The 27,174-nt window shown below is 39.8% G+C and overlaps 1 protein-coding gene across 4 annotated transcripts in view; it reads left to right on the top strand.

The window, feature by feature from the left end:
• Positions 1-27,174, top strand: part of MYO1B (myosin IB) — a 187,731-nt gene that overhangs the window by 119,422 nt on the left and 41,135 nt on the right. For all 4 annotated transcript variants that reach the window (XM_029225226.1, XM_029225228.1, XM_029225227.1 and 1 more), the window contains exons 8-13: positions 9,195-9,293; positions 10,764-10,867; positions 12,313-12,460; positions 12,734-12,852; positions 18,322-18,408; positions 19,065-19,130. In XM_029225226.1, coding sequence (XP_029081059.1) covers positions 9,195-9,293; positions 10,764-10,867; positions 12,313-12,460; positions 12,734-12,852; positions 18,322-18,408; positions 19,065-19,130 — 623 coding nt within the window. The remainder of the gene's footprint in view (positions 1-9,194; positions 9,294-10,763; positions 10,868-12,312; positions 12,461-12,733; positions 12,853-18,321; positions 18,409-19,064; positions 19,131-27,174) is intronic.

Here is a 27,174-nt window from a genome sequence, read left to right as displayed (position 1 = left end):
TGGGCTTGTCATATATGGCCTTTATTATGTTGAGGAAATTTCCCTCTATGCCTACTTTCTGCAGGGTTTTTATCATAAATGGGTGTTGAATTTTGTCGAAAGCTTTCTCTGCATCTATTGAGATGATCATATGGTTTTTCTCCTTTAATTTGTTAATATGGTTTATCACATTGATAGATTTGCGTATATTGAAGAATCCTTGCATTCCTGGAATAAACCCCACTTGATCATGTTGTATGATCCTTTTAATGTGCTGTTGGATTCTGTTTGCTAGTATTCTGTTGAGGATTTTTGCATCTATGTTCATCAGTGATATTGGCCTGTAGTTTTCTTTCTTTGTGACATCCTTGTCTGGTTTTGGTATCAAGGTGATGGTGGCCTCGTAGAAGGAATTTGGGAGTGTTCCTCCCTCTGCTATATTTTGGAAGAGTTCGAGAAGAATAGGTGTTAGCTCTTCTCTAAACGTTTGATAGAATTCACCTGTGAAGCCATCTGGTCCTGGGCTTTTGTTTGTTGGAAGATTTTTAATCACAGTTTCAATTTCAGTGCTTGTGATTGGTCTGTTCATATTTTCTATTTCTTCCTGATTCAGTCTTGGCAGGTTGTGCATTTCTAAGAATTTGTCCATTTCTTCCAGATTGTCCATTTTATTGGCATAGAGTTGCTTGTAGTAATCTCTCATGATTTTTTTTATTTCTGCAGTGTCAGTTGTTACTTCCCCTTTTTCATTTCTAATTCTATTGATTTGAGTCTTCTCCCTTTTTTTCTTGATGAGTCTGGCTAGTGGTTTATCTATTTTGTTTATCTTCTCAAAGAACCAGCTTTTAGTTTTATTGATCTTTGCTATCGTTTCCTTCATTTCTTTTTCATTTATTTCTGATCTGATTTTTATGATTTCTTTCCTTCTGCTAGCTTTGGGGTTTTTTTGTTCTTCTTTCTCTAATTGCTTGAGGTGCAAGGTTAGGTTGTTTATTCGAGATGTTTCCTGCTACTTACACAGATACTTTCTTATAGTTGTGGCACTAAATGGCAATTTAGACTGGAGAAAATGTGGTACAAGTCTCAAGGGATGTTATCTGCTAAAAGAAGAATAGCATAGAGATATACTAAGAAGAAGCCTTAAGATTTTAAATGTGCATATACCTGCGTAAACTGTAAGGATGGGAGACATGGCTGTCCTGTTCACGGTAGTGTATCAAGAGCCTAGGGTGATACCTGATACACAACAGGTGCTCAGTAAATGCTGGAGATGAGGATGGAATTGGTTAAATATAGGCAGGCTCTATATTTTCCTGCTTTATTATTTGGGACATATCCATGATCCTATATATGCAGTTGTCAGTGATTTATCATGTGGTTGCCAATGTCTAAACAAAAAGGCAACAAGTTACTTAATTCTCTGTGCCTCCATTTCTTTCTCTTTGAAATGAGGATAATAGTACTGATCTCATAGGGTTGTGATGAGTTGTAAATAATTTGTTAACATCTAAAGCACTTGTAATAGTGCCTGGCACGTAGTAAGCACTCAATAAATGTTTGCTTCTTTTCATTATTGTATATTTATTTGTTGATTGTCTCTAGCTCCTAGCCAAATATATACCCTATAATGACAGAGACTCAGTTTGTATGGTTCATTGCTAAATGATAGCAACTAAAATAGTGTCTAACATCTAATATATATTTGTTGAATTAACTAAGTAATAATCACATAAGTACCTAATGTACAGTAAGTACAGTTTGACATAGAGAAATTTATTGAGAAATAAAGCTTCTTCTTTATTGGGTAAGTTTATCTGAATATTCTATGTTAATCATTTAAAAATACTTTTTGTAAATCCCACAAAGGCAAACAAAGTTATTGGTAATCAAGCACCATCTGTTACTAATGCCTTTGTTCAGCTTGAAAGAAGTAACCCAATCCTGTGGTTATGAAGGAAAGCAAACGTTGACATTGGTGTGTGGCCCAGTTATTATTACTGCCCAGTAAACCACCCCAGACTTAGTGGAGTAAAACAACGGCCCTGTTATATGCTCTTGGATTCTGTGGGTCAAGAATTCAGTTGGAGCTCAGCAGGGTTGGCTTGTCTCCATGACATATGGGACCTCAGCTGGGAAGACTCTAGTGATTGGGGGCAACTTGCATGAGTTGGGGGGTTGGAGTCCTCTGGAGGCTTTGTTGCTCATGTGTCAGGCTCCTGGGATGGGATGATTCAAGGGGTGAGCTCAGATAGACTGTTAACTAGAGCCATCTATGTGTGGCCTCGTGTGATTTGGGCTTCTCACAGCAAGGCGGCTGTGAGAGGGAGTGTTCCAAGAGAGAACATCCTGACAGCAAGTGTTCCAAGAGAACCAGGAAGAAGCCTGAGTAGACTGGGTAATCGTACAGCATCACTGTGACTCTGTTAAGTCCATGTGAGCACAAGCTTGCTCAGTTTCAGTGCTGGGGAATGTAGATTCCACCTCTCAGTGGGAAGAGTGGGAAAAGAATTCGTGACCATTTTATTTTAAACAACCTAAAGCTGATAGGTTGTTTTCAGAAATGACCACAATAGTTTCTTAGCTTGTGTCCACATGCTTCGGTAGTCCCCTCTCTCAATGACTTAAGGCTTGGCCATGAGATTTGTTTTGGTCAATGGAACAATTTGGAAACATGGCACAATGAGAGACTCGAAAGTTGGTTCTCTACTGGGGCTTATCCTCTCTTGCTTCTCTGGGGAACTCATTACCACCATGTGCGTGAACCTGGGCTAGTCTGCTGGGTGATGAGAGGCACATGGAATGAACCAGCAGACATGTGAATGAGGGCATCTTAGATCAGCCAGCTGCCAGCCAACCTGCCAGCAGAGATCAGCCAAGCTGGCTTAGATCAGAGGAACTACAAATCTGACTCTCAGACTCATGAGCTAATAAATGGTATTGGTCTAAGCTGGTAAGTTTTGGGGGCATTTGTTATGCAGCAGAAAATAACTTGAGACAGAGGTCTAATAGGTAATATCCTTTCCCCACCCAGTTTGGAAACACATGAGAAATAGGCACAGGAAATAAGCTGGAGAGGAAGCAGCTTTATTACTGTAGAGGCAAGGTTGAAGAAAGCAGCTTTTGGTTTATCACCCAAGAGGATGTGCTAGTAGTCCTTTGGCAGGTTGGCAGGCATTGACAGCACCGAGCAACCCCTGGCCTCTCCTTGTGCGCATTAACCCATCTGTCTTACAGCCTGGGAGTGGGGCTGAATTTGTGCACAGTGTGGGGAATGAGGGGGCTGAGCTGTACATGCATGCCCATTTCTTCTTCCAAACTTCGCTGCTCAGAGGAGTCTTTCCTCCTGCTGAGGAGAGGAGTGAGTAAGGGGCTGAGAAGCTGGGGAGTTCATCTCATGAAATCCTCCCTCATGGAATCATAAAGCAGGAAGAAATGCCTACCTTACTCACAGGGAAGGTGGAGGGTAGAACAAATTGCTCTGAATTCTTTTTCTTTTACATTTCTTTTGAATTTACGATGCAATTAATTTATGTGCTGACTATCTCAGGGCATGTTGTTTAATCCTTATGTATGGCACATTCCTGCCATTTTGTAGCATATGGAATATAAGTTTACCCTTTTAAATTGTTTGAGATATATAGCTTTGTTCTTCCTTTTATATCATACCTTGGGTTTAACTGATCATTAGTGGGTGGGTGACTGGGAGCAAAGCTATCTGTTATAACACTTCCTAAAGGAAACTCTGATCCATATATATATGTGTAATTGGGGACTTACCTGTACATGAGTCAGTTCTCAACAGCTAGTGACTATTCATCAGTATAGGGTCAAAATTCATAAAAAACTGAGATAATTTACCTAGTTTGTAATACAAGGCTGGGCTTTTTTTAGCACTTTGACATTTAATACCCCTAAAGAAGACAGAAATAATCAAACATGGGTTGTGAAGTATCTGTAGCAATAAAACTGAAATTTCAAAGAGTAATTCTGTTACTCTGTAATGGATGGCTTTATATAAAAATAGATGCTTTCCTTTGTCTCAATTTTATTTTGGTGTTCTTTCTTATACAAAAATATGTTTACCATGAAAAAAGACTACATGTTTATCATGAAACAAGACTATATACCCATACTATAGAAGAAATCAGGTGTTCAAATATGTCTAAATTAACCTCAGATTAAGAAATGAATCAAGGTTTATTAGAATTGTATGTATAATAATAAGATATTATGGACTAGATATTTCATTAATTTTATTTCAGGGTTGGGTATCAAATTGTAGATTCAGATACACACATAAGTTACTTTCCAATTATTAGATAAACTTTAAATTTGTATTAGAAAAAAGTCTGTTGTGAAAATGCATAAATGCTATATATATGCAACTGGATCCTGATTTAAAAAATGGCATTTAATTAGGTAGATAATAAGGCAAATTTTCTTAGCGTTTTAAAGCCCAAGTTGATTTTTCATGTGCAGACACTGGGAACCCTCTCACAACTTTTCATGTAACGTGTCCAGCTGTCACTGGTGCTAATTTATAACTTTAGAACTCTGACTTTTGATTTAAAACTTTAAGGTGCTTTCTTAGAAATGAAAATGCTGCATGGAGGTGGAGGTAGGGGAAACACTGTCCTGTCACGGCGCGCCAGGTGTTTGAGGTCTCTCAAAGCCTGTAACCTGCAGATAGACAAAGGTCTGTGTGAGACCCGGGCTGAGAGAGAGTACTGGGGTGAACACCCACCTCTGCTTTCTGTAATACACGTGCACAGTGAATGATTTGTAAGAAGACATTTGCACCATCTTTTTTTACTTTAAAGCTTGTCTTTAGTGAAACTTCCTAATTCTCAATCTTGAGGGTTATGTTGTGTATTTCCAGAAAAAGTATAGAGTTGATTTTAGAATATATACTCCAATATAGGAGCAAACATTAGTTCATAATCCAAGATTTACACTGAAATTACCATCAGTTATGCCCAGTAACTTATTGGTTATTTGACATTTTTTCTTCTTCAAGACAGCGGAGTCCAAAGGGAGATAAATTGTTGTTACTTAGATTGCAGGCCTTTCACTATTGCTAACTGTATCATTTCACTTTATTAAAGGGACACAAATCCGTTGGAAGAGCCTTCAGTGCCACTCAAACACTTTTTTCATAATGTGTATCTTTGAGCAATTGGAGAGGAGCAGGGTCGGTCATGTCTGCATCTTGGGCTTTCATTGTCATTCTGGCTTTACTGGCAAAAATGAGACAAAGCAAATTCTTCCCTAAGCCTTAATCAAGAACTTGGACCATTTCTTCTTTTTCAGGAAGGGAGATTATACATAGAGTAAAGAAACTTTGATCGGGCTTCCCTGGTGGCGCAGTGGTTGAGAGTCCACCTGCCGATGCAGGGGACACAGGTTCGTGGCCCGGTCCGGGAAGATCCCACATGCCGCGGAGCGGCTGGGCCTGTGAGCCATGGCCGCTGAGCCTGCGCTCCGCAATGGGGGAGGCCCGCATACCGCAAAAAAAGAAAAAAAAAAATAGAAACTTTGATCATGCTATCTAATCCTTCACCCGTTATGTTCCAAAGTAATGTGATTTTTTTCCCCCTTCCAAACCACTACTTGTTCTTTTATTCCTTGGCTTATTAAAAGACATCCGTCTCCAGTAGGTGCAAACATGGACATTTTACTTCTTTCATATCTTATGCCCTAGGGAGGTTGTCCCAGTGCCCAGGAACATGTATATGCTGTGGACTAGCTGGTAATTAGTCAAAACTAAGAAAACCCCTCAGTGATGGTCTGATTCTGTTAATAGTCAGGTGGCAGTGTCATGGTGGAGTTGGTGGGAAAGTTCTGATTCCAGAGTTTCTCTGTCCCTACCCATTGCTTTTCCCCTTTAGAATGGCTTAATAGGTTTATCTCGTCCCTTAAAACTTAAATTTATATAACATTTGATATGAACTTAAATTTATATCTTGAGGGTTCAAGAATGTAGCTGCATTGGAATATACGGAGGCTATTATACTCTCTTCTCTACTAAATATCTGGCATATCCTATACTCCTTTTTATTAAGTCTTGTTAGTAGTAGAGGCGCAATCAGTGGTAGCAGAAGCGTCTAAAGCAGAAGAGAAGGCTGTGCCAGTGTTTCGCTTTGCCTTAATTCAGGGGCACATTAAAATGTTCAGGTGGCAAGTCGTTATAGTGAATTGAATTTATGTTCTGTACCTTGAGTAATTATTTGATGTGGCTTCATGCTGTTAGATTATGTTGGGTTTTTTCAAAAAGAAATAGACTAGGGAATGGTTTTAAGCACTAGTAAATTATTTGGGAGCAAACATTTTCCCTGATTACTGTTCTGCCTAGAAGCTTGTAACTTACAAGAAAAGTCATAAAGAAATAGGAGGCTCTGGGGTAATCAACAAAGCATTTTAGGTGGTAAAACCCTCAACTGCTTTGTAATAAAAGGTTCCTCATTTTGTGATTGAGTTGCTTAGGTGAAGTCATATATTTTATGTAGAGAACAGCCTCAGGCTTTTCAAGTGTTTGTGGATTTAGCATTCTTTTTGCTGGAAAATTATAAAGAGCACAGCATGATACCTTAGTCTCCTAAAGCTTTGCATTCTGGCTTTGTTGCTTAGTAAAAATGTGATGTGAGCCTCGTTTTCTCATCTACAAAATGGGGATTATAAAACCAACGTCAGAGGAGGTGCTCAGGGTTGAATATGATAACAAATGAAAAGTACTGAATGCAGAGTGGAAGGTCAGTGAAAGTTCCCTTGCACTTCCCCTCCTGCACTGTTCCTTTTAAATGCACGTTGTATTATGTTTCAGATTTGACTATGATAGTGACCACTGATCATATCAGCATGTGTGGTGCAAGGAGTACATTGGCCAACGTTCCCTTCCACCCTGCACAGGCGAATATTATTCTTTAACCTGGTGACTGTGAATATTATCCTTTAACTTGGTGACTGTTATCTGCTGAATCTTATAGCCTAAACTCTCCATTGTGTGTGAGCATTTGTTCAAAAAGTGCCAAACATAAGGCTGGCCATTGTTGCTGTTGCACAGTGTGGCCCTGTCAGGTGCTCTGAAGGTGTGATTTCATGTCTTGAAATACCACAGTTTGCTTGTGGAGTGTGACTGGGTGAGTGCCACAGAACAGTTGTTTGTCATCATCATTAAGGTGCCCCTGTGAGGTGAGGCTGGTGAGGCATGGCGGGATTCTTGGTGCTATGGGGGGAGCCTGGGGTTTGTGGGCTTTGACAGGTGAAAGACACATGGTCATTCTCTTTTCTCACCCCCATCTCCTGCTCTCTCTTAAAGGTGTTGCCAGCCCACCTTGGACAGTGCCGCTGCTCTTGATTTGGGTGGTGGGTGCAATCAAGAGCATGTATGTGTGATAATTGTAGGTCAAGAGGAAGAAGGTCTTCAGGTTTGCAGTCAGTGCCGGGCTCATTCCCAGGTAGTGCTGGCACATAGTGGGTGCGCAGTGAGTTGATTGAAGGAATTTGTGCATGAATGGATAAAGTAAACTGAAGCATTTGTTTACATTTTTCATGTAGTCGAGTTACTTTCTTCTAGGCTCGAGGAATTTCCTCTAAGGAATAGCTTCTCGATGAAGACTCTGCCCATGCACTGGGAGGTCTTTCTTCTAAAACTGTGCTGGTACTCTTAGGACCCCAAAGGAGCTTGGTCCATGATAAGTGCAATCATACTGCACTTTTATCCTTACCTGTTTACTCTGTCTTCTGCCCTGGATGTCAGTATTTATAAGTTGATTGAAACGTTCAGTCCTTAGAGATGATGACTATTACACAATCCTTTTCTTTTTTTGGCTAAATATGAAGTCTTCATTATTCTCCATCTATGATTTGAGGGCATTGGCAGTCATCCAGGTCAAGTTAGAGCTGGAGATGAAAATGAAAACTCTGCAGCATCCCGTTCCTAATAATTTTTGTGTTTACATATTTTTGTTCTCTTTCTGTCAAGTTTATTTTATGTGTCCTTACAACCCATCTCTTCATTCTTACAAATGGCCTTGTGTGTTTGGAGCACCCTAGGGCTTCTCATTCATCAAATCTACACTCCTTAACTCTACCTAAACTCCTCCTTACGTGCTAGTGTAGATTCCAGAAATACAACTTAAGAAGTTCAAGGACAAGTCTCTGTGAAATTGCACATCTTTCTCTCCCTTACTCATTTTTCTGAATTATGTTTAGATTTCAATCTGATGGGAAATCAAATTAGTGCTCAATGATAGGATCACTGATTCATAATTTTATAACTAATCTGGCCTTTGCTCACAGAATCCAGACCCTCTTTTATATCACTGGTCAGTGATAGACGGGACTCCAGGCAGAAATATTCTCTGCCATTGTACTTTGCCACCCGCTGTTGCTGCCACAGCGGCACCTTTCTGGTTCACTTGCCTGATGGATTCATCCCTTCCTTTCTCCTTCCTTCTTCCCCTTCCTGAAAGCTTGAAAACTTGATAAGGCATCAGATTTACAGGATGAAAGATCATCTGGAATCAATGAAAGTATACTGTCAAATAACTCCAGATTCCATTAAATGAGAACCACCTTTCATTCTTTAAGACTTCAAGAGATCAAGAAAGTCTGGTTCACTTATGTCAGGTAGCAGGGCATGTGGATATGGTGGGGCCTGCACTTGGGTCAGAGAGCCTGATTTCAAATCCATCTTGAACTCTTGGACTGTTAGTTTTTTCATCTGTAAAATCATACCTTACAAAAATGGTGGGGAGGATTCAATGAAATAATGTCCAAAAAGCACTTAGCATAAAATAAGGTATCAAAAATGTTAACTTGTTATCATTATAACTCAAGTGAATTCTTAACTGAATGGCTGCATTTCCTTGCTTAGATTTGTAATACTACATATTGAAGAACTTAATGTCATCATGTATAAAATCAAGAGAATATTATTATAAAAGCTGTATTGTCTTTAATCAGCTTGTCGAATGTATTGTTAAACTTATTTTGCGTATTCACTATGGTTCAAAAAGAACCTGGTTTGTTTAATTTGGCGGTTTTAGTTAGAGCTGTGCTTCTTCCTGAAAGTAGAACCGAAAATGTAGCTTCTGTTATTATTTTATTAATACAAAACAGAAAATGAAAAAGAAAGTGAGGGGGAAAAGAAAAGCATGGTGTATTTGAAAGTGAAACTAATACTGTACTATGAATTTGATTCTTTTTCCCTCTAGATCTTTTAGAGAAATCTCGTGTTGTTAAGCAGCCAAGAGGTGAAAGAAACTTCCACGTGTTCTATCAGCTGCTTTCTGGTGCCTCTGAAGAGCTCCTCAGTAAGTCCCTGTTTCTTTTTTTCTTTTTTTTTTAAGAATTTTATTTTATTTAATTTATTTTTGGCTGCATTGGGTCTTTGTTGCGCTGTGCAGTCTCCTCATTGTTGTGGCTTCTCTTGTTGCAGAGCATGGGCTCTAGGTGCGTGGGCTCAGTAGTTGTGGCTCACGGGCTTAGTTGCTCCGCGGCATGTGGGATCTTCCCGGACCAGGGCTCGAACCTGTCTCCCCTGCATTGGCAGGCGGATTCTTAACCACTGTGCCACTGGGGAAGCCCCAGTCCCTGTTTCTATGTTTTAACTTTTACTCTTGCAACATTTTCCAAAGCAGAAGCGTTCCATACGCTTTTCCTCTTCCTTCTTAAAATTTTCCCATGATTCTGGCTGAAGGGATGAATACGATGTGCTGTCTTCTGCCACCTTGCAGTCTTTGTTTGATATCTGTCCCCAGAGTACCTCACCAGGTAGGCTGGTGAGGGACATGTCTCAGATGGTTTGCTAAAAGAGCTAAAAGTTGAGGGAGGGGCTCATCATCAATTTAAAAAATAAAATGGAAGAATATAATTAGTCCAGTTGGGGAGAAAAAATCAGCAGGGAGCAGTAGATGAATACAATTCCATAAAAACAAATTGCTCAGTGACGATTTAAAAATAGTGGGAAGGCATTTGCAACTGATACAAGAGATCAAAGTCTGACCTTTGTATATTTTAGAGAATTAATATAAGTCCATCAGGATAGGCAATAGCTAAGTGATGAAAAGTTTTGAGCAAGTAGTCCAAACAAGAAGAGCTATGGAAAGTCAACACACTTGGGGGAAAAAATCATCCTTACTAATTATCGACAAATTTAAATTGAAACAGCACTGAAGTGTTCACCACACATGTATTAGCAAAAGTTATTAAAGCAGATCAAGCTGGCAGAGTTGTCAGGCACTGATCTGCTTAGAGCTTGTGGGTATCACTTCAAAGTGAGGACTTCTTCTTGGGGGACTAATTGGCAAAGCAGAATAAGTCATAAAATGATCAGAGCCTACCACCCAGGTGCACCACTTTTTGGAATAAACCCAATGAAATAATTCAAAAGAATCCAAAGAAACATTTTGTGTGAAGACATTTATCACTGTCCTTTATTTGTTATTATAAACTGGAGAAAATCCAAATGTCCAGCAGTGGGGGAATCACTGGGCAGACATCGTACGTTATAAGGAAATAGTACGTTGAAGATACTTTATATTATCAAAGTTTGGAAAGAACCTGTCTCGATAAGAATACATGTAAAACAAGCAGAGTTTGAAATATGTACAATGGTGATAAAGGTGATTTTAGAAAAACACTGATCTTTGGGTATCAATTTTTGTTCTATTGCTTGAATGCATAGTGTGAAATCTTTTTATCTGAAGCGTTAAGGGGATGAGATATTGAAGATGATTAGATTGGTTGAAGTAACTTATAAACTTGTATGTGTGATTCAATAGATAAGCTTAAACTTGAGCGGGATTTCAGCAGATACAATTACCTGAGTCTGGACTCTGCCAAAGTTAATGGAGTGGACGACGCAGCAAATTTCAGAACCGTTAGGGTAAGATGTAACCCTCTTATTACTCTTTAAAATGGGTAACACTATACTGCTCAATCAATTGGTAATAATTCTGAGTTTTCTTCGATGTATAACTCATGCTCCCTAAGGTTTTAGAATTATAGAAGAATTTGTTTTATTTTTATTAGTTTGATTTTTTATTAGCTCAAAAATCCTACAGTATCGAGAAGGCCATGCTTTACTGGAGCACGCAGTTTTACTGTTTGTCAAAAGGAGCTTTCTTATTATATTATCTTGGGGTTTAACTTTTAGTATTGTACTGAAATTCCAAATGTCTTTATAGCCAAACTCAGTAGTTAAATTCCACATGTAAACCTGTCCTACAGTCATGTTAAGTCAAATCTGTTTTTCAGACAGAAAGTCATGTTTATATACAGTTTTCAAAAAATCATGCATAAACCAGAATAATTAGCATTTGTGTTCATTAGAAAAGAAATTATTTTAAATTGTACTCTACATTCTATGTTTATGAGACACTTGGAAAATTACTTCTATAGGACATGATCTGATAACGGTTATTTACTTCTAAATGAGAAAGCTGTGATAGTGGTGATGGGGGGGATAGGTTAGATTATAGGTAAAATAAGACTGGAATCGGTTCATCTTTGGGGGTGAGTGAAAATAACATGGGGTTCTTTTCCTGCTCTTTAGACTTTTATATATGTTTGAAATTTTCTAGAACAAAAAATCTTACAGCACTCCCATTACTATGTAACGTAGTCACTATAAATAGTTAGATAGACAGATAGGTAGGTAGAGAGAGAGAGAGAAAGTAAATAAGGAAGCAAGCAAGCTGGGCTATTCTTAACAAGAAAGCATTTCTTAAGAGTATCATTTTTTAAAATTGTCTCAACATCCTCTTACAGAAACCTGTTGACTCCTGGACATGATTTTAAGACTTGAGTTCAGGACCAGTTCCATAACTGCTTTGCCTGGCAGATCATTGGCACTCAATAAAAATTTATGACTGGACGAATGTTCTGTGTTATCCATAGTTTGTGGAATCAGGCACTTCACCTTTGCAAACTACAGTTTTTCTCGTATGTAAAATAAACGAAGAGGTTTTTTTTTGTAGGGGTTTATGAAAGCTGTTTGTTTGGAGTCAGAGTGGGAACCCAGGGCTCAGCTCTCAGCCTTCTCTCCCTCTGTCTTCCTCTTTACATGCCCCCTTTGCCACAGCCCGTGAAGTACCCCAGGGCTCCTTGAATCAGAGCTTGAAGCCACTGAACAAGATAGAGCCCCACTTTGGTGCTATTTCAGGTCTCTTAATAGGTTTGTCTTTTGGAAAGTTTATTCCAGGACACTTTGTCTTTTTGTTGTTGTTGTTATTTTTGTTTTTTTTCAGAGCCGAATCTGTTATATGATTTATTTTTTAAAAATAATAAAGAGCTACAGAAAGAAAACAGGTGCTTTCCCCCCCTCCCCAGAATGCCATGCAGATTGTGGGTTTCATGGACCACGAAGTTGAGTCCGTGTTGGAGGTGGTGGCCGCGGTGTTGAAGCTGGGGAACATCGAGTTCAAGCCCGAATCACGAGTGAATGGCTTAGATGAAAGCAAGATCAAAGATAAAAATGGTAAGTCAGCAGAGGACAGACCCTGTTTAGCAAAACTGGCTTTGAACTTCTGCCCGGTTTTTAATATAGAAAGTAAAACTTGCTTTTCACTGAGTTGAAAAGGCTTTCTAGTGAAATCGAGCAGAAACATAATTACAGCTCAGTCTGAAGTCTTTTGATTTATATATTTTACACTGTTGGGTTTGAAAACGATTTAGAAAGAACAGTGTAAGCCTTGAAAGTGATTATGAACAGCAGATATGCAGTCACTGTTTGTCCATTCCCGCACAACAGAGTTAAAAGAAATTTGCGAGCTGACCGGCATTGACCAGTCAGTCCTAGAGCGAGCCTTCAGTTTCCGAACAGTTGAGGCCAAGCAAGAGAAAGTTTCAACTACACTGAACGTGGCTCAGGTGGGTGAAACATAATGTCTGGAAGGGAGTTTTTAAAGTCTGTGGTATTTTTATGTAAGTGGAAACAAAAATTTTATTTTTTAGGCTATTATCTTAACTGTCATGCTGTTTTCTAGGCATCGTTCTAGGCACTAGGGACACAGGGTAACCTAAACAGATAAAGATCCCTGCCCATATGGAGCTTAAAATTTTGGCAGAAGGAGCCAGACAAAGCAGTAGACCTAATAAATAAATGTATATAGCAAGCTAGCAGGTGGTAAGTGCAGGCGACAAAGAGAAAACAGTAGAGCAGAGCAAGGGACATCCATAGTGTTGGGGGCAGAGAAGTCGAGTGAGCTGAGAAGTGGCTGGAGAGTTTTGAGCATGGGTGGTATGATCTGCATTGTATTTTAAGGAGTCATTCTGGCTGCAACGTAGAGAGCAGAGTGTAGGGGACAGATGGCCGTCTTAGTCACTTTGGCTGCTATAACAGCGTACCATAGACTGGGTGGCTTAAGCAAAAAACATTTATTTCTCTCAGTTCTGGAGGCTAGAAGCCTGGGATCAGGGTGCCAACAGGGTTGAATTCTTGGTAAGGGCCGTCTTCTTGATTTACAGACAGCTCCCTTCTTATTGTGTCCTCACATGGCAGAGAGAGAGAGCAAGCAAGTGAGCTTTGATGTCTTCATCCCCTTATAAGGGTACCAGTCCCATCATGGGGACTCCACCCTCATGACCACATCTAAATCTAATCTAATCTAAATCTAAAGGCTCCACCTCCAAATACCACTGCATTAGGGAGTAGGGCTTCAACAATATGGGTTTGGGGGTGAGAGGACACAGACATTCATAGCACAGGGGAGCACACAGTTGTGTGCTAACCCAGAGATGATGGTGGCTTTTGAACCAGGTGGTGGCAGTGGAACAAGAAGTGGTCACATCTGGATATGTTTTGAAAGTGGAGACAACAGGACTTGCTGATGCCTTGATATGTGTGATATGAAAGAAAGAGAAGAGTCAAGGATGACCCTCAACATTTTTGGCCCAAGCAACTAGGAAAATGGAATTGCCACTTATTGATTTGCAGAAGGCAGTGGGGGAAGCTGGCTGTGGTCAAGAGGCCAAACTGGCCTCGCTGCCTTTCTGACTGTTCCCCCTCCAGCCTCCACACTTAGGCCAATGAAATCTTTCTAAGACACAAATCTGAGTTGCTTATGTCTTCTCTCCTTTGGTTCAAAATGGATGAACAGATGTATACATGCATGCATGTATACCTAGGAGCTTGTGGAGACCCTTTCAGTGTAAACCCTTTGTTCTATGGTTTAGACATTTTCCCACCAGTCAGTGCTCATCTGGCCTAGAATTAAATGACTAATTCAGGACTTTTCCCACTCAGGCCTATTTTGTCCAACTGTATTCTCATCCTCCTTGCAAGTAGCCTTAAGCTTAAGACAGTAGATTGGGTTTAATCTTTCTCTCTGCTGCTCTGGCCTAGTCTTTCCTAGTAACCCAAGAATGCCTACACACCTTTAACTTTCTTTCAACTTTGATTTCTTATTTTAGGTGAGGGATTTTGGTTATGGAAATACTGTACCTTTATGCATATGTAAGTTTGATGTATACATAAAGTTTCTAGCTATAACTGTTGCGTGTCCTTCTTCCTAAGTTACTACTACTGCCGTCACGTCTGTCCCCGTCCCCCTCACTCATTCAAAGTCAGATGGTGAGTCACTTACCTCATCAAGGAAAGTTTGTTGAGAGCCTGCACAGCACAAGCCCCCACGTAGACTGTTAGTAGGGACATAAGGGATTAAAAAGGACTTTCGCAGAAAATAGTTTCTGAGCCAGACTTTGAAGGATTTAGATGTATAAAGAATGGGTGAAATGGCATTTCAAAAAGAAAACAGTGAGAGGAGCCAGGTTTGGAGTACATATCAGGAAAAGGGTTGATCAGGCTTGGCTATGGCTTTAGATATGTGAAGACGATTCAAAGCAACGTGGCTGGAAAGGTTACGTTTGGTGTCCGAGTGGCGCGTCTGCAGCAGTGGTTCTCAAACTTGAGGGTGCATCGGAATCACCTGGAGGGTTTCTTAAACACGGTTTGCAGGCCATACCCCCAGAGTGTTTGGTTCAGTAGGTTTGTGGTAGGCCCGAAGAACTGGCATTTCTGACAAGTTCAGAGGTGATGCTGCTGCTACTGTGGTCCATCCAGAAGTCACATTTTGAGAACATTTCAGTAGCCAGAGTGGGGATTGTGAAGTACATAGTGATGCGATGAGAAAACATCTAAGAGGCCCTTTAGGAATATTTCATACATATATGGAATATATGTGGATATATATGGGATATGTACATGGATATATTTTTGTCTGTTTTTATTGTGTGTTTTACTCTTGCTTTTTAATCATCCTCTACAGAAACCAGGCCCAGGTGCCTCTTACTTTGATAAGCTTGAGTCACCTTTCATCACTCGGTAAAACTTTTCCACATTCTTTTAACCTTTGGCATAAAAGAGTTTGGCTTCAGATCTTTGATTATTCAGCTCCTTTTTCAAGTTTTTTTTTTTTTTAATGTAGGGTTCAGAGTATTTGTTTCTACCGATCTTATTGCCTAGAAGATTTTGATTCTTACGAGATGTGATTTGTTCTATTAACTTTTCCTCATAGCTTCAATTCTTGGGCCCCATTATCATCTTTATTGCCCCATGCCTCATTTTCCTCAAGGCATTTAGATCTTTCCCCAGATAGAATGACTAATATTGAAATAACAGAAACTCCAGGCAGAGTTACTATTCAGCTTCTACCACATACTCCCTCCTTGGCTTCCAAGGTCCTCTGTCATCTGACCCAAAATGACTTTTCTCAGTTGATTCCCTGCTGGTTCTCTAAATGCCATGCTTATTGTTACCTTATTTTACCTAGCCCTAACCCTTTGCTTATCCCCCATGCTGCTCATGTCATTGCTAATTCCTTCTGCTTTCTAAATGGTCCTTTAATTGCACCTCATCCAGAAAGCCTTCCTTGATCACATAGGCCCCAGAGTCTTCCTTCTCTGAGCTCCTTTTTCTCCTGCAAACTCCCTTGGAACCTGCCCTTTGATTGTTTGACTCCTTGGTTTGACCTCCCGCATTCTGCTGTAAGCTCCCGGAGGGCGGACCCCACATCTGTGCATCTCCGTGTCTCCAGTTACCATACTGACCTGGGCTTGCCTGAGAGTGGTCATCACGGAAGCAGTTCCACCTGGGATCTTTCTCTAAGAGCTTCCTCAGCTGCAGAAACTCAGTCTTTTCATTTGTGCTTAGAATCTGAGATGGCAAGTCAGCATCCTTGGTGTCCTCCCTCATTTCTACGCACCTTGTCCGTGATCCTTAAATGGCAGTAACCCTTCCTGCCCTTACTTTGGAGGATATTATTGTGGAGATGAGGTGGCACGAATCAGACTCAAGAAGTTACAGGTAGCCAAGTGACAGCCCCTGCGGCCAGATGTAGCTCAACAGGCATATTTTATTTGATGAATATTTGAGGAAAGGGTAGTTTTTTGTTTTTTCTGTTTTGTTAGCTTGCTTTTTAAATTTTGAATTTGAGTGCCTTTAACCTGGAATGCAGTCTCCAGCCCCCAAAGATCCCACTATATCCCGTTCATTTCTGTTGTTCAGTCCCTGAAAGCATCTGAGTTTGAGACTTCTGGAATAAGTATTTGAAGGAAAGCAAGGAAGATTAATATTGGCTGTGGATACACTTTAAAAATGATAAAGCCGTTTACCGGAATAAGTGGTCACTATTAGTTCAGTTGCATACTGAAATGGTGGTTTGTTGGAAGCAGATAGCACACAAGTAAGAAGGCTGGATGACGTGATGATGAAATAGGGTCTGTTTACAAATAAGTAGTGTTTGGAGATAACTTGAATTTACAAGAAGAAAGGGGAAAGGATTAAGAAAGAATTATTTAGGCTCATGAGGCAGTAGTAGAGAATGAGGATACTTCAAAAATCATAATTATAAGCATACCTGTAGACTTACTATGTGCCAGGTACTGCTCTAGGCACTTAAATTTTCTATTTCAAGAAAATAAAAACTAGAAGCCAAGGGTATTGGAGAAAGGATATCCATCTTAATTAAGGCTTCTTTCTTTGTGTCAGCATTTTACATACATTTTCTGCTGTGGAATTATTTACCCACCCTCCCACCCCCCTCCATGTCCATGTTTAGCATTGGACAGTCAGGCTCTATTTTTTACCAGCTTCTGGGTGGATTTTCTAACCTTCATTGGAGTAGCTGCCTGAGACTTAGCGAGCAAGGTTTGGGATTAGCACGGAAGTATCAGATGAAGGGAAAAGGTACTCTCTTTCCAGCTGCAGTACATTGCCTGCAACAGGGAGTGAGTCTGTTTTTTAAATGGTTACACTTCATTTAGGAAGAATTGCAGAGAAAGAATTTTCACATAATCCAGTAAATTGTGTTCTTTATAAAATAAAAATATAATGGTTTACTTTAACTGTAATGCCCAACTTTCTACTTACAAGCAATGAAACACACACATATGTCCAGTGTTGAAGACAGCAGCAAAACCTCTTCTTTCCTCCCCTGGGGCCCGTTACTTCTCAGGCTGCTGCCGCCCATCTCCAGACCTCCCCCGGAGCACTGGTTTCAGACATATAATTAGTACTTCCTGCACACCCTCGGCACCCAGTATGTTTAAGGGCTATTAGGTTCTCCTGACCAAACCCAACTTTTCTCCAGCCTTTGCACTCTTAAGTCAAGGTCAGAGAGACATATGTGTCTTCTACCTCTTCTTTGTCAAGTAGCTATGAACAGCTTTCAAACAAATAGATAAGCAAGTAAAAGGGCTTTATTTTTATTATACAAAGTATTGTCCAACAATGTATTGTTTTACTGCTTATTACAGAAGATTTTTTTGAATGCTCAAAAGATTGAATGATGAAAAATATTTACAGGTCCCATCAGTCAAAACCATTTTAATGTATATCCTTTTGAGTTTCCTACATGTAGTAGCTTAAAGAAAATAGTTGTTATTATAATAAATATATAATTTTTTATCGTCACAAAACATAACAAGGATTTTTTCATTTCATTATCTAATTTTTATAACTATCATTCTGTGGTGACTGTGTAACTGCCCGCCCAATAGGTGCTTCTTTATTTATTTTACTCTGCCCCTGTTGTTGGACTTCTAAATTGCCTGTGATTTTTCTCTGTTCCATAACATTGAGATTAATATCTTTGTGGTGAAAGCTTTTGCAATATTTAAAATTAATTTCCTGGGATGTGGAAAAGTATAATAACTGGGTATAAACAATTTGCCCAGTTTTCTTAATGGCTTGACTGTTCATCCACAGTACAATAAAAACGCTCTTGAAAAGAAATTTGAAATAAAAGAGCTTTCGGTATCTTTTTAAAAACTTCATTATTTTATTGAAATTAAGCATTGTGGTAATTGCAGATACTGCGTTTTTCTTTTTCTTTTTAATAGGCTTATTATGCCCGTGATGCTCTGGCTAAAAACCTCTACAGCAGGTTGTTTTCATGGTTGGTAAATCGAATCAATGAAAGCATTAAGGTATTGAATCTCTATAAACAAATAACTCAGTTGTAATAAATGGTATTCAGAGTATACACATTAAAGATACTTTAATTTTATAATCAGGTAATTGATTACCACTTACAGAGATTGTTCCTTGAAAAGAATTTACCTTGTTTAGGATTGAAATTTGTCAGTGATTCTACCTATTTTGTTTTGCCATGTGTGTTATAAGAAATCTCACTGGTGAATAGTTTAATGGTATTTGCAGAGTAACTGTGAGAGACAGCATCCCAGGTCCTGGTTGTGACTGATCTACTAACTAGTTGTACACACTTGGCTGAAGAGGTCACTTCACCTCTCTAGCTACTAATATGTTCCTCAGTAAATGAGGGTATTGGACTAGGGGATTTTGAAAGACGCTACCTGTTGTAAGATTCAGTGATCTCTTTTTTATAATTAAGTATCTAATAAAGAAGGCCTTAGTCATGCCTTCTTTAAGTAAGTCATCTATTATTAAGATTTCTGGAAGATTCCATACCAGCGTCCTCTCTCATACATTTAAAAACAACTAAATTATATTCTTCTAGGTCTGAAACACAATTAACTTGTAATATATGTCTATATTCCTTGGTATGCTTTTAGTGTTATATTTCATGCTTAAGTTAACCCTTCAATTTGAAACTATTTTTAAGGCACAAACAAAAGTGAGAAAGAAGGTCATGGGCGTTTTGGACATTTATGGCTTCGAAATTTTTGAGGTGAGCTACTTTTTTTTTTGTATTATCTTTGTTAATGTAGAACAGTTTGGAGATTAAATCATGCATTCTTTAGACAACATTTAATATAATTAAATGTTTGAATCTACAAATAACTTTTGTAAAGATGTAACAAAGTGTGTGTGTATGTGTGTGTGTGTGTGTGTGTGTGTGTGTGTGTGTGTTTTAAGTGCTGAGATCCAGCATTTTGGAGACAGGGCTATTTAAAAAGACTTCCTTGTATTAGTACTTGACTTTTGGAATGCAGATTCAAAATTCTTACTGTGAAATTTCCAACAAGGTATACGGACATTATGTCTGTAGTCATTTGTTCATTTGTAGGTTGCTTGAAAGTGAAGTAGGATGGTTCCATGAAAAAAGCCAGGAGTTGGGAGAACCAGAGCTCATGGCCTGGCCAGAGCTGGTCACTTCACCTCTGTTGGACTCAGGCAGAGAGGTTCTGTATTAGGTGATTTGTTGGGTCTTATCCAGGTGTCATACAACTGTGATCTTATGAGTTCTGCTGCAAAGGTTGAAAAAAAATTTCTGCTGAGGTTCATAATGAAATTTTAAAAAAGACTCCATGCTTATTTCAAGTTAAATATTTAAACATTGTAGACTTATATTAGAATTTCCTGTTCACCCCCTTGCTAACTCTGACATTTAGAAGCTGTTTTAAGGAGCTTTTAACACTCTTATTCTCACTTTTAGCAGTGGTACTTCAGTTTGGTTCAGGAAAATAACGAGTAGATCAGGCTTCTCCTTTCTTAACTCTCCCCGTAAGTAATTTGTGAATTCCTTTAAACAACCAGGCCCTACCCAGAATGACCACCCAAAGGATTGACATGTTTCAAGTTGTCAGGTTCACAGAGTCATAGAAAAAACATCAGCCCATTTCCTGCAGCTCAGCCAGGCCTTTCTAGTAAATGCCTTTTTCTTAGAACATTTATTTTGGGGATAGCGCCTGTGCCTTGCTTTATCATGTCCCATATTTAATAGCTAGTGGTAAATAATTATTGAGGGCTGACTATATGCAAGGATTGTGGTGTTATGTATGTTGTCTGATTTAATTGCCATCACAGTCTCATGAATTAGCTGCTATTATTATTTTTATTTTATAGAAGAAGTGAGGCTTTGAAGGTCAAGTAACTATCTCAAGGTTACATGGCTACTAAATGTCAGACTCAGGATCTAAATCTTAGGCCTCCTTGATAAATAATAAAAGATCTTCTACAGGGCTTTTCCTCACTTTTCTCCCCAAACTCACATGGTTCCCGGTATCTGGAAATAAGGAAAAAAGCCAAATGCTTTAAGTCTCTGATGCTCCCTATTTCTGCACCTTTGGCATCATTCTAAGCTCCTGGGCAGCGTGGGGAGCCTTCCCGGAGTGCATCTGTGTGCTGGTAGCAGAGTGTGTGGGACACCTGTGCTTCGTGCTGCCCTGGAAAACTCCCCTTCAGCACAGTGTCTGCTTATATTGGTGTCCCTTTAGCAGACCCTGGAAAGGAAAGCTTCCAGTCCCTTGGTAAGAGGAAGAATTTGAGATTTGTGAGTTAGGATTGCTGGAGTAGACTCAGAAGTCATGGTGCTAAAATTAGTTTCTTTCTAGCAAGACCTCAGGTTACTGTCACTAAATGGGCACTAAATGCTAAAGTCATTCTTTACAGTTGGCAGGGAAAGAGATTTCTTACCTGGCACATTGCTGATCTTTATTTAGGTGTTTCATGAATAGGGCAAAAGCAGAGATCTCACTAGAAAGTTGGGGGGGGGGGGAAAGATGTATTCAATGATATTTCTAAAATCAGAGAAACTGATTTTATTTTTATTTTGCCAGAAAAAAATGTGTTGATCTTTGTCAATGGGCAGGTGCTTAATATCATGTCACAATACATGGAAGCGGTTTTTCTTTTTCTTTTTTTTTTTTTTTGCGGTACGCGGGCCTCTCACTGTTGTGGCCTCTCCCGTCGCGGAGCACAGGCTCCAGACGCGCAGGCTCAGTGGCCATGGCTCACGGGCCCAGCCGCTCCGCAGCATGAGGGATCTTCCTAGACCGGGGCACGAACCTGTGTCCCCTGCATCGGCAGGCGGACTCTCAACCACTGCGCCACCAGGGAAGCCCGGAAACGTTTTTTTTTTTTTTATAGGATAATGGGGTCATGATGGGACATTGGCTTGGCTTCATCTTCCAGTAAGATCTAATTAACCATGGGAAAAGAGACACCCACAGCCCTCAGGGAACTGAGTTAAACCTCATGAGCAATTTGACCATGTATAAGTGAGGGAGTCATTTCCCCAGTATTTATTCAGTGCCTACTATGAGCCAGATGCCAGTGGTAAGCAAGGCAGAGATGTTCCTTGCCTGCATGGAGCTTATGGTCTTGGACCTAAGATGGTGGTTCTATTGCCAGCTGAGGACACATCCTATTTGGTAGGAAGCTCTAATCAGGAAACTAGATTACTTTTTGAAAGTATTTGCTACAGACCTAATCAGAACAGAATTTAGATGTTCCAAGTGGGAACATCCTGTAACCTGGCACTAAGCGAAACACCCTTTAGCAATCCAGGAATATTTTTCATTTATATATTCAAGTTTCTCTACAAGTCTGTCTTTCTGAACATCCTTTCCTTCTGCAAGTTATATCACCATTTTTCTCAACACTGTTACAGTTATGGTCTTCATGAAAATGCTTGCATTATGTTTCTAAACAGTCTTCTTCCTTTCTTCAGAAGAATACACTCCAGTTCAGTACTTCTCAAACTTAGCTGCATGTTGGAATCACCTGGGAAACTTTTGAAAATTCAGCTGTCTGGGCCACACCCCAGACCAATAAATCAGAACCTCAGGGTGTGCAGCCCGAGCGGCGGTATTTTAAAGCTCCCAGGTAGTTCCAGTGTGCCGTCAAGGTTGAGACCAGCTGCTCTTGTAAATGGGAATCTTCAGCGTGAACTGTAAATTCCAAACATATGTGGTGTTCTTGCCGTTTGACCTCTGCATGAGATGCCCTTGTAAAACATCCTACAGCACCCACACTTCATCTTAACCTAACCCTAATCTGTGTATATATAATATTCCTAAAACCAAGCAGGTTACATTTCTACTCTTTTTAAGCAGACCTTTCAGCCAAGGCCAAATCCAACCAGTCATATGTCTACAGCAAATCTTATGATGGCCATAAAATCTTTAGAAGTTAGTTTTCCTTCTCCATGCAATAAATGCTTTGGGGTTCTTTTTCCCCAGTTTCTTGCGAGAATTCGGATTTGTTTTTCATGATAGTTAATTGTTCTCTCCATTTTCCTGTCTAAACCTCCTCAGTTAATCTTCCAAACATCTTGATTTTCAGTAATCTATTTATGTATTATTTATTTTATAAATAAACTTATTTGGGGGGAAGGCAGAGTAGAGATTTGGTTGGGCACTTTTAAGATACTTTTACCTGCTTTTTGATAGAGAAGTAGAAAGGTTTTTTTTCTTTTAATTTATTCACATAAATACCCCAGATGCTATCATACATTTTCCTGGATTCTCAGCAAAATTGGAACACATGGAAATGTCAAAGCTCATAGGGTTGAACATTAGGAACGCATATAATTAAGGACTTAAAAGTACCATAAGCTGAAGTGCAAGGGCTCAGAGTATGACTCAAGAGGAAGTATTCAAAATCCACATCAGTGCAAAAATGAAAATTTCTATGATATTGTCCACTCAAGTGAAAATAAACTGATAGATTATAGAGAAAATTCTGCCTTTCTTCTTCAGCGAAAATTGACTGCAGGAATTAAGATCCTGCCTTTTGGAGAGCCCTGGGCATCACTTTAAAAATGGGACAGGACACTAGAAGAAATGTTTTTGAATGTTTCTAATTCTGCCTCTCGACCCGACTGACAGTTCCCATGAGAACGTTTTTCAGCTGAGCTGGTGAAAACCTTTCATTTACTTTCGTCTGTCTCTAAACGGAAGAGGGAAACTGATGCATTAAACCATGGGATGATGACACATGCATTTGACTGCAAAGCATTCCAGTGCCAGCTGGGTGAATAGCTCTGCCTTGCTGGCCACGTGTAATCTGATGTCAGTTTGGAAAACAGATTAGAGTGGAACATTGATACTGAAAATAAGGTGAAAGTGAATTAAAGTTCATTGAGGAGAAAAATCTAGCTATGAATCCTGGTAGAACATATCCAGTTTTGCAAAGGAAGAGAATTATAATCCAGATACTCCAATTCTACACAATTCAGTTTGGATATTCTTATAACTGCAAACATGGCCTTAGATCTCTGAGGAATATTTATAGCATCTCCATGAAATAACAAGTGCTATTCTTTTAAAAAGTGAAATTAAATTCAAAACGGTGTTGGGCAATCTAAGTTGATTCAACGTTTTTCTAAGTGCTTATCTGATAGGTCTTAGAATGGATAGGTGGTTTACTGGGGAAACCTATTAGTGTGCTGTAGACCAAAGCAGGACAGCAGTGGCTGAGTATTTCACTTTTCGTATGATCGAGCTAGTTTTGTACAGGCCAAATACTAGTTATTTGGATTCAGGCACTCTTATTCATCTTGCCCTTACAACCTCGTTGAAAGTGGCCATATACAGTAAGGGTGTGATAGGCAAGGTGCAACGATTGTTTCAAATAAAACAATCTATTAGTTGGGGAAGGGTCAGTGTAAGACCAACTGGTAGGTTCGTCTCATGATTATAGGATTCGTTTTCTAAAATATTGTTTTAAAAGAAAATTGATTCTAGTTACAGGCAACACTTTTTGTTCCAGTTTTTTGCCTTTAATTTTGTCCTTTATTTGCTAGAGAACTTGTAGTTGAAGAGAAAGGAGACAATTTAAAGTAGATTTTAGAACGAAAATGGTGAGAAGTAATATGGTTCATAAGGTGTATATGCTCGTTCATCAGTGTTGTTGCTTTAACTTTTTAAATCAAAGCCTATTTAAAAATATGTAAGAGCACTATAATGGTATTGATATTTTTCTAAAATTGACCATAATTGAGTGTGTACCTAGAAGAAAAATGTTACATATTTAAAGGAAAGTTTTTTGTAACTTCAGCCAGTCATTCAATTTTGGGACTGTCTTAAAAGGAAAATATTTAATATTAAATGTTTTTCTCTGATTTTGAGGATTTTTTTTTTTTTTTTTTTATGTGGTACGTGGGCCTTTCACTGTTGTGGCCTCTCCCGCTGCGGAGCACAGGCTCCGGACACGCAGGATCAGCGGCCATGGCTCACGGGCCCAGCCGCTCCGCAGCATGTGGGGTCTTCCCGGACCGGGGCACGAACCCATGTCCCCTGCATCGGCAGGCGGACTCTCAACCACTGCGCCACCAGGGAAGCCCGAGGATTATGTTTTTAAGTTTACTTTCTTAAAAAAAAAAAAAAAAAAAGTGGTTCCTGTTTTGGGGCCCATTTCTTGAAATTGTGAATTTTTAAAAATGGATTGTTAATTGCACTGTATTTTTCTGTAGGAACAGCATTATAAATGGGGACTGCCCAAGGGCTTTCCACTGAGTAAGTCTTTGCTAAGACCAACAGCACATTTTAAAGCAGTAATATAGCCCAACTCCTCTGAAACAGTGCTGTTACAAAGTTTTATAACTTTTGGATAAATGTACCATTTCATTTATTACGCAACAGACATAATACATTAAATAAAATATTATGTATTTTACATTGTATGTAAAATATGGAACCCCCCCACCCAACTTGTTATATCCAAAATTTGACCTCAGACAAAAGTGTTGAGCTATGAGAAACATCAGTTAAATATGTAATTAATAGTACTTTTTGCTGAAATAAGTCACGATCTTAGTGTTTGAACTGCCACACCCCGCCCCACCCGTTTCCTACATGATATTCACCTGCAAATTCCTTCCCATCCACCATCCTAATGATGGTGTTGATGGAGCTGCCTCCTTTATTTTACATCTTCCTTTTCAATATACATTATTTTTAAAGAGTATAAGGTTTAAATATCTCTCTTAAAGAGCGTAAGATGTCATTAGCCTTCTTTGCTGAGAATATACGAATATGGTAACAGGCCAGTACTTTTGATCCCTCTTTCAAAATCACTCCAAGTGGAAAGCTCATGGTTGACACTTATGGGTATAAACTAGTTATGAACTTTATTGGGAGTATGAGTTTATCCCTCAGTCTTGAGGGATAAATGTGCTTTAGACAATGGAGAAAAATTCCATGCATGGAGCATGGGTAGCAGACTGGAGGGAGATGAGGTGAGTCATTCATGGGAGCACTCAGCTCCTGCCTACTTCCTCCTTTGGAGACTTTTTTTTTTTTTTTTTTGCGGTACGCGGGCCTCTCCCATTGCGGAGCACAGGCTCCGCACGCGCAGGCTTTTGCGGCACGTGGGCCTCTCCCGTTGCGGAGCACAGGCTCCGGACGCGCAGGCTCAGCAGCCATGGCTCACGGGCCCAGCCGCTCTGCGGCATGTGGGATCTTCCCGGACCGGGGCATGAACCCGTGTCCCCTGCATCGGCAGGCAGACCCTCTCAACCACTGCGCCACCAGGGAAGCCCTCCTTTGGAGACTTTGATTCATGGGACTGCCATGTGCAAGAGCGAGCCCGGCTCGGGGATTGCTAGCCACCCACACAGTTCTTGACAAACCAAAAAAGCACCCAAATATCAAGTTGCTTTGGTGCCTTCACATTCAAGAGATGGTTCCTAGACCCAGTTTAGCTATTTTATAAAGGGGAGTGGGAAAACCGGGTGATATTTAATGCCTGTATAAATGAAGAAATTGGACCTGTGCAGGTTGCAGTTTATGGACTGTCACCAGACATTTCCTTAATTTTCCGCAAATTATAAATTTTTGCAATTTATTTTTAACGATTTGTGAAGTCTCATTTCCCAAACATTTGGACACTATCAACAACTTAAACGTTAATCAGAGGAAATGTGATTGCCTTCATTTTCAGCAATAATGAATCGCTCTGACGATTCATGACACGTTTGGGAGCTGTGAGGTAGGTTTGCAGTAGAGGCTGAGGTATTTCTGTGGGGAAGTCAGCTGGTTTTGGCCTTAATGGTCGTGCTGTTGATTTTGGTTTTTGCTTTTTAAGCAGCAGGATCAGGTCAGAGAGTCAAGTTTTTGTTCTTAGGCTGTCTTCAGAACACTCTCATTTCCCTCCTGTTTGTGTTTGAAGGGGGGATACAGCCCATGCAGCACAGGCGTGGGTCGCTGTGGTGAGAAAGGGGGATGCCCTGGATCTTGCTGAATCTCTTCACTCTTTCGGTGACCTGCCAACTGCCTTTGTCCCTGAGTCTTTGGGTGGATGTGTCAGACACATTTTATTTTCCTGATAATTTAGCATTAAAAGTATTAGATTCTGAAGCCTTAGGACTTCCAGCGAGTTATATGGTATATTATTTCAGTCAGACTGTTTTTTATCCTGAATAGCTCTCACCTAGCAGAACCCCAATTCAGATACCACACGTAGGTATCGTGTTCCTGTCTTTTGAGATGATGGGACACGTGTCTTGATCTAAAGTTTTGTACCAGTCAGAAATATAGCCGGGGGAATTCCCTGGTGGTCCAGCGGTTAGGACTCCACACTTTCACTGCCGAGGGTCTGGGTTCAGTCTCTGGTCGAGGAACTAAGATCCCACAAGCTGTGGGGCGCAGCCAAAAAAATAAAGAAAAAAAAAGAAATACAGCCTGGATGATAAAATCTGTCATTTGCACCGATGAATAACTGTCAATGAGTGTTTACTTTTAGAAGTTTATTGCAAATTGAGAACTGACTGCATTTTGTGTAATCTGTCCCTTTCTGCACCAGAATGCAGTAAGTATGAACTGTTTGCAGTGCCGGCCTGTTGCATGCTCCTGTGTTAATAGCTTCTCCAACTGTGTGAAGTTTGCAGTAAATGACCATTGATTAACGGTGTGTGGATATGAAATATAGAATTCATATAAGAACTTATAAAAATTGAGGGGAAATTTACTTTAGCTCAGACTTACTCCTTAGGTTGTGTTGTAATTGTGAAGCTTTGCCTCTGGTTTCTAATCTGCTTGTGTGTATTT

This window comes from Monodon monoceros, unplaced genomic scaffold, assembly GCF_005190385.1.
Source record: "Monodon monoceros isolate NGI ecotype Baffin Bay Population unplaced genomic scaffold, NGI_Narwhal_1 Super_Scaffold_16, whole genome shotgun sequence".
NCBI lineage: Eukaryota > Metazoa > Chordata > Mammalia > Artiodactyla > Monodontidae > Monodon > Monodon monoceros.
The sequence above is the reverse complement of the archived record's forward strand: the minus strand, read 5'-3'. Positions and strand labels throughout refer to the sequence as shown.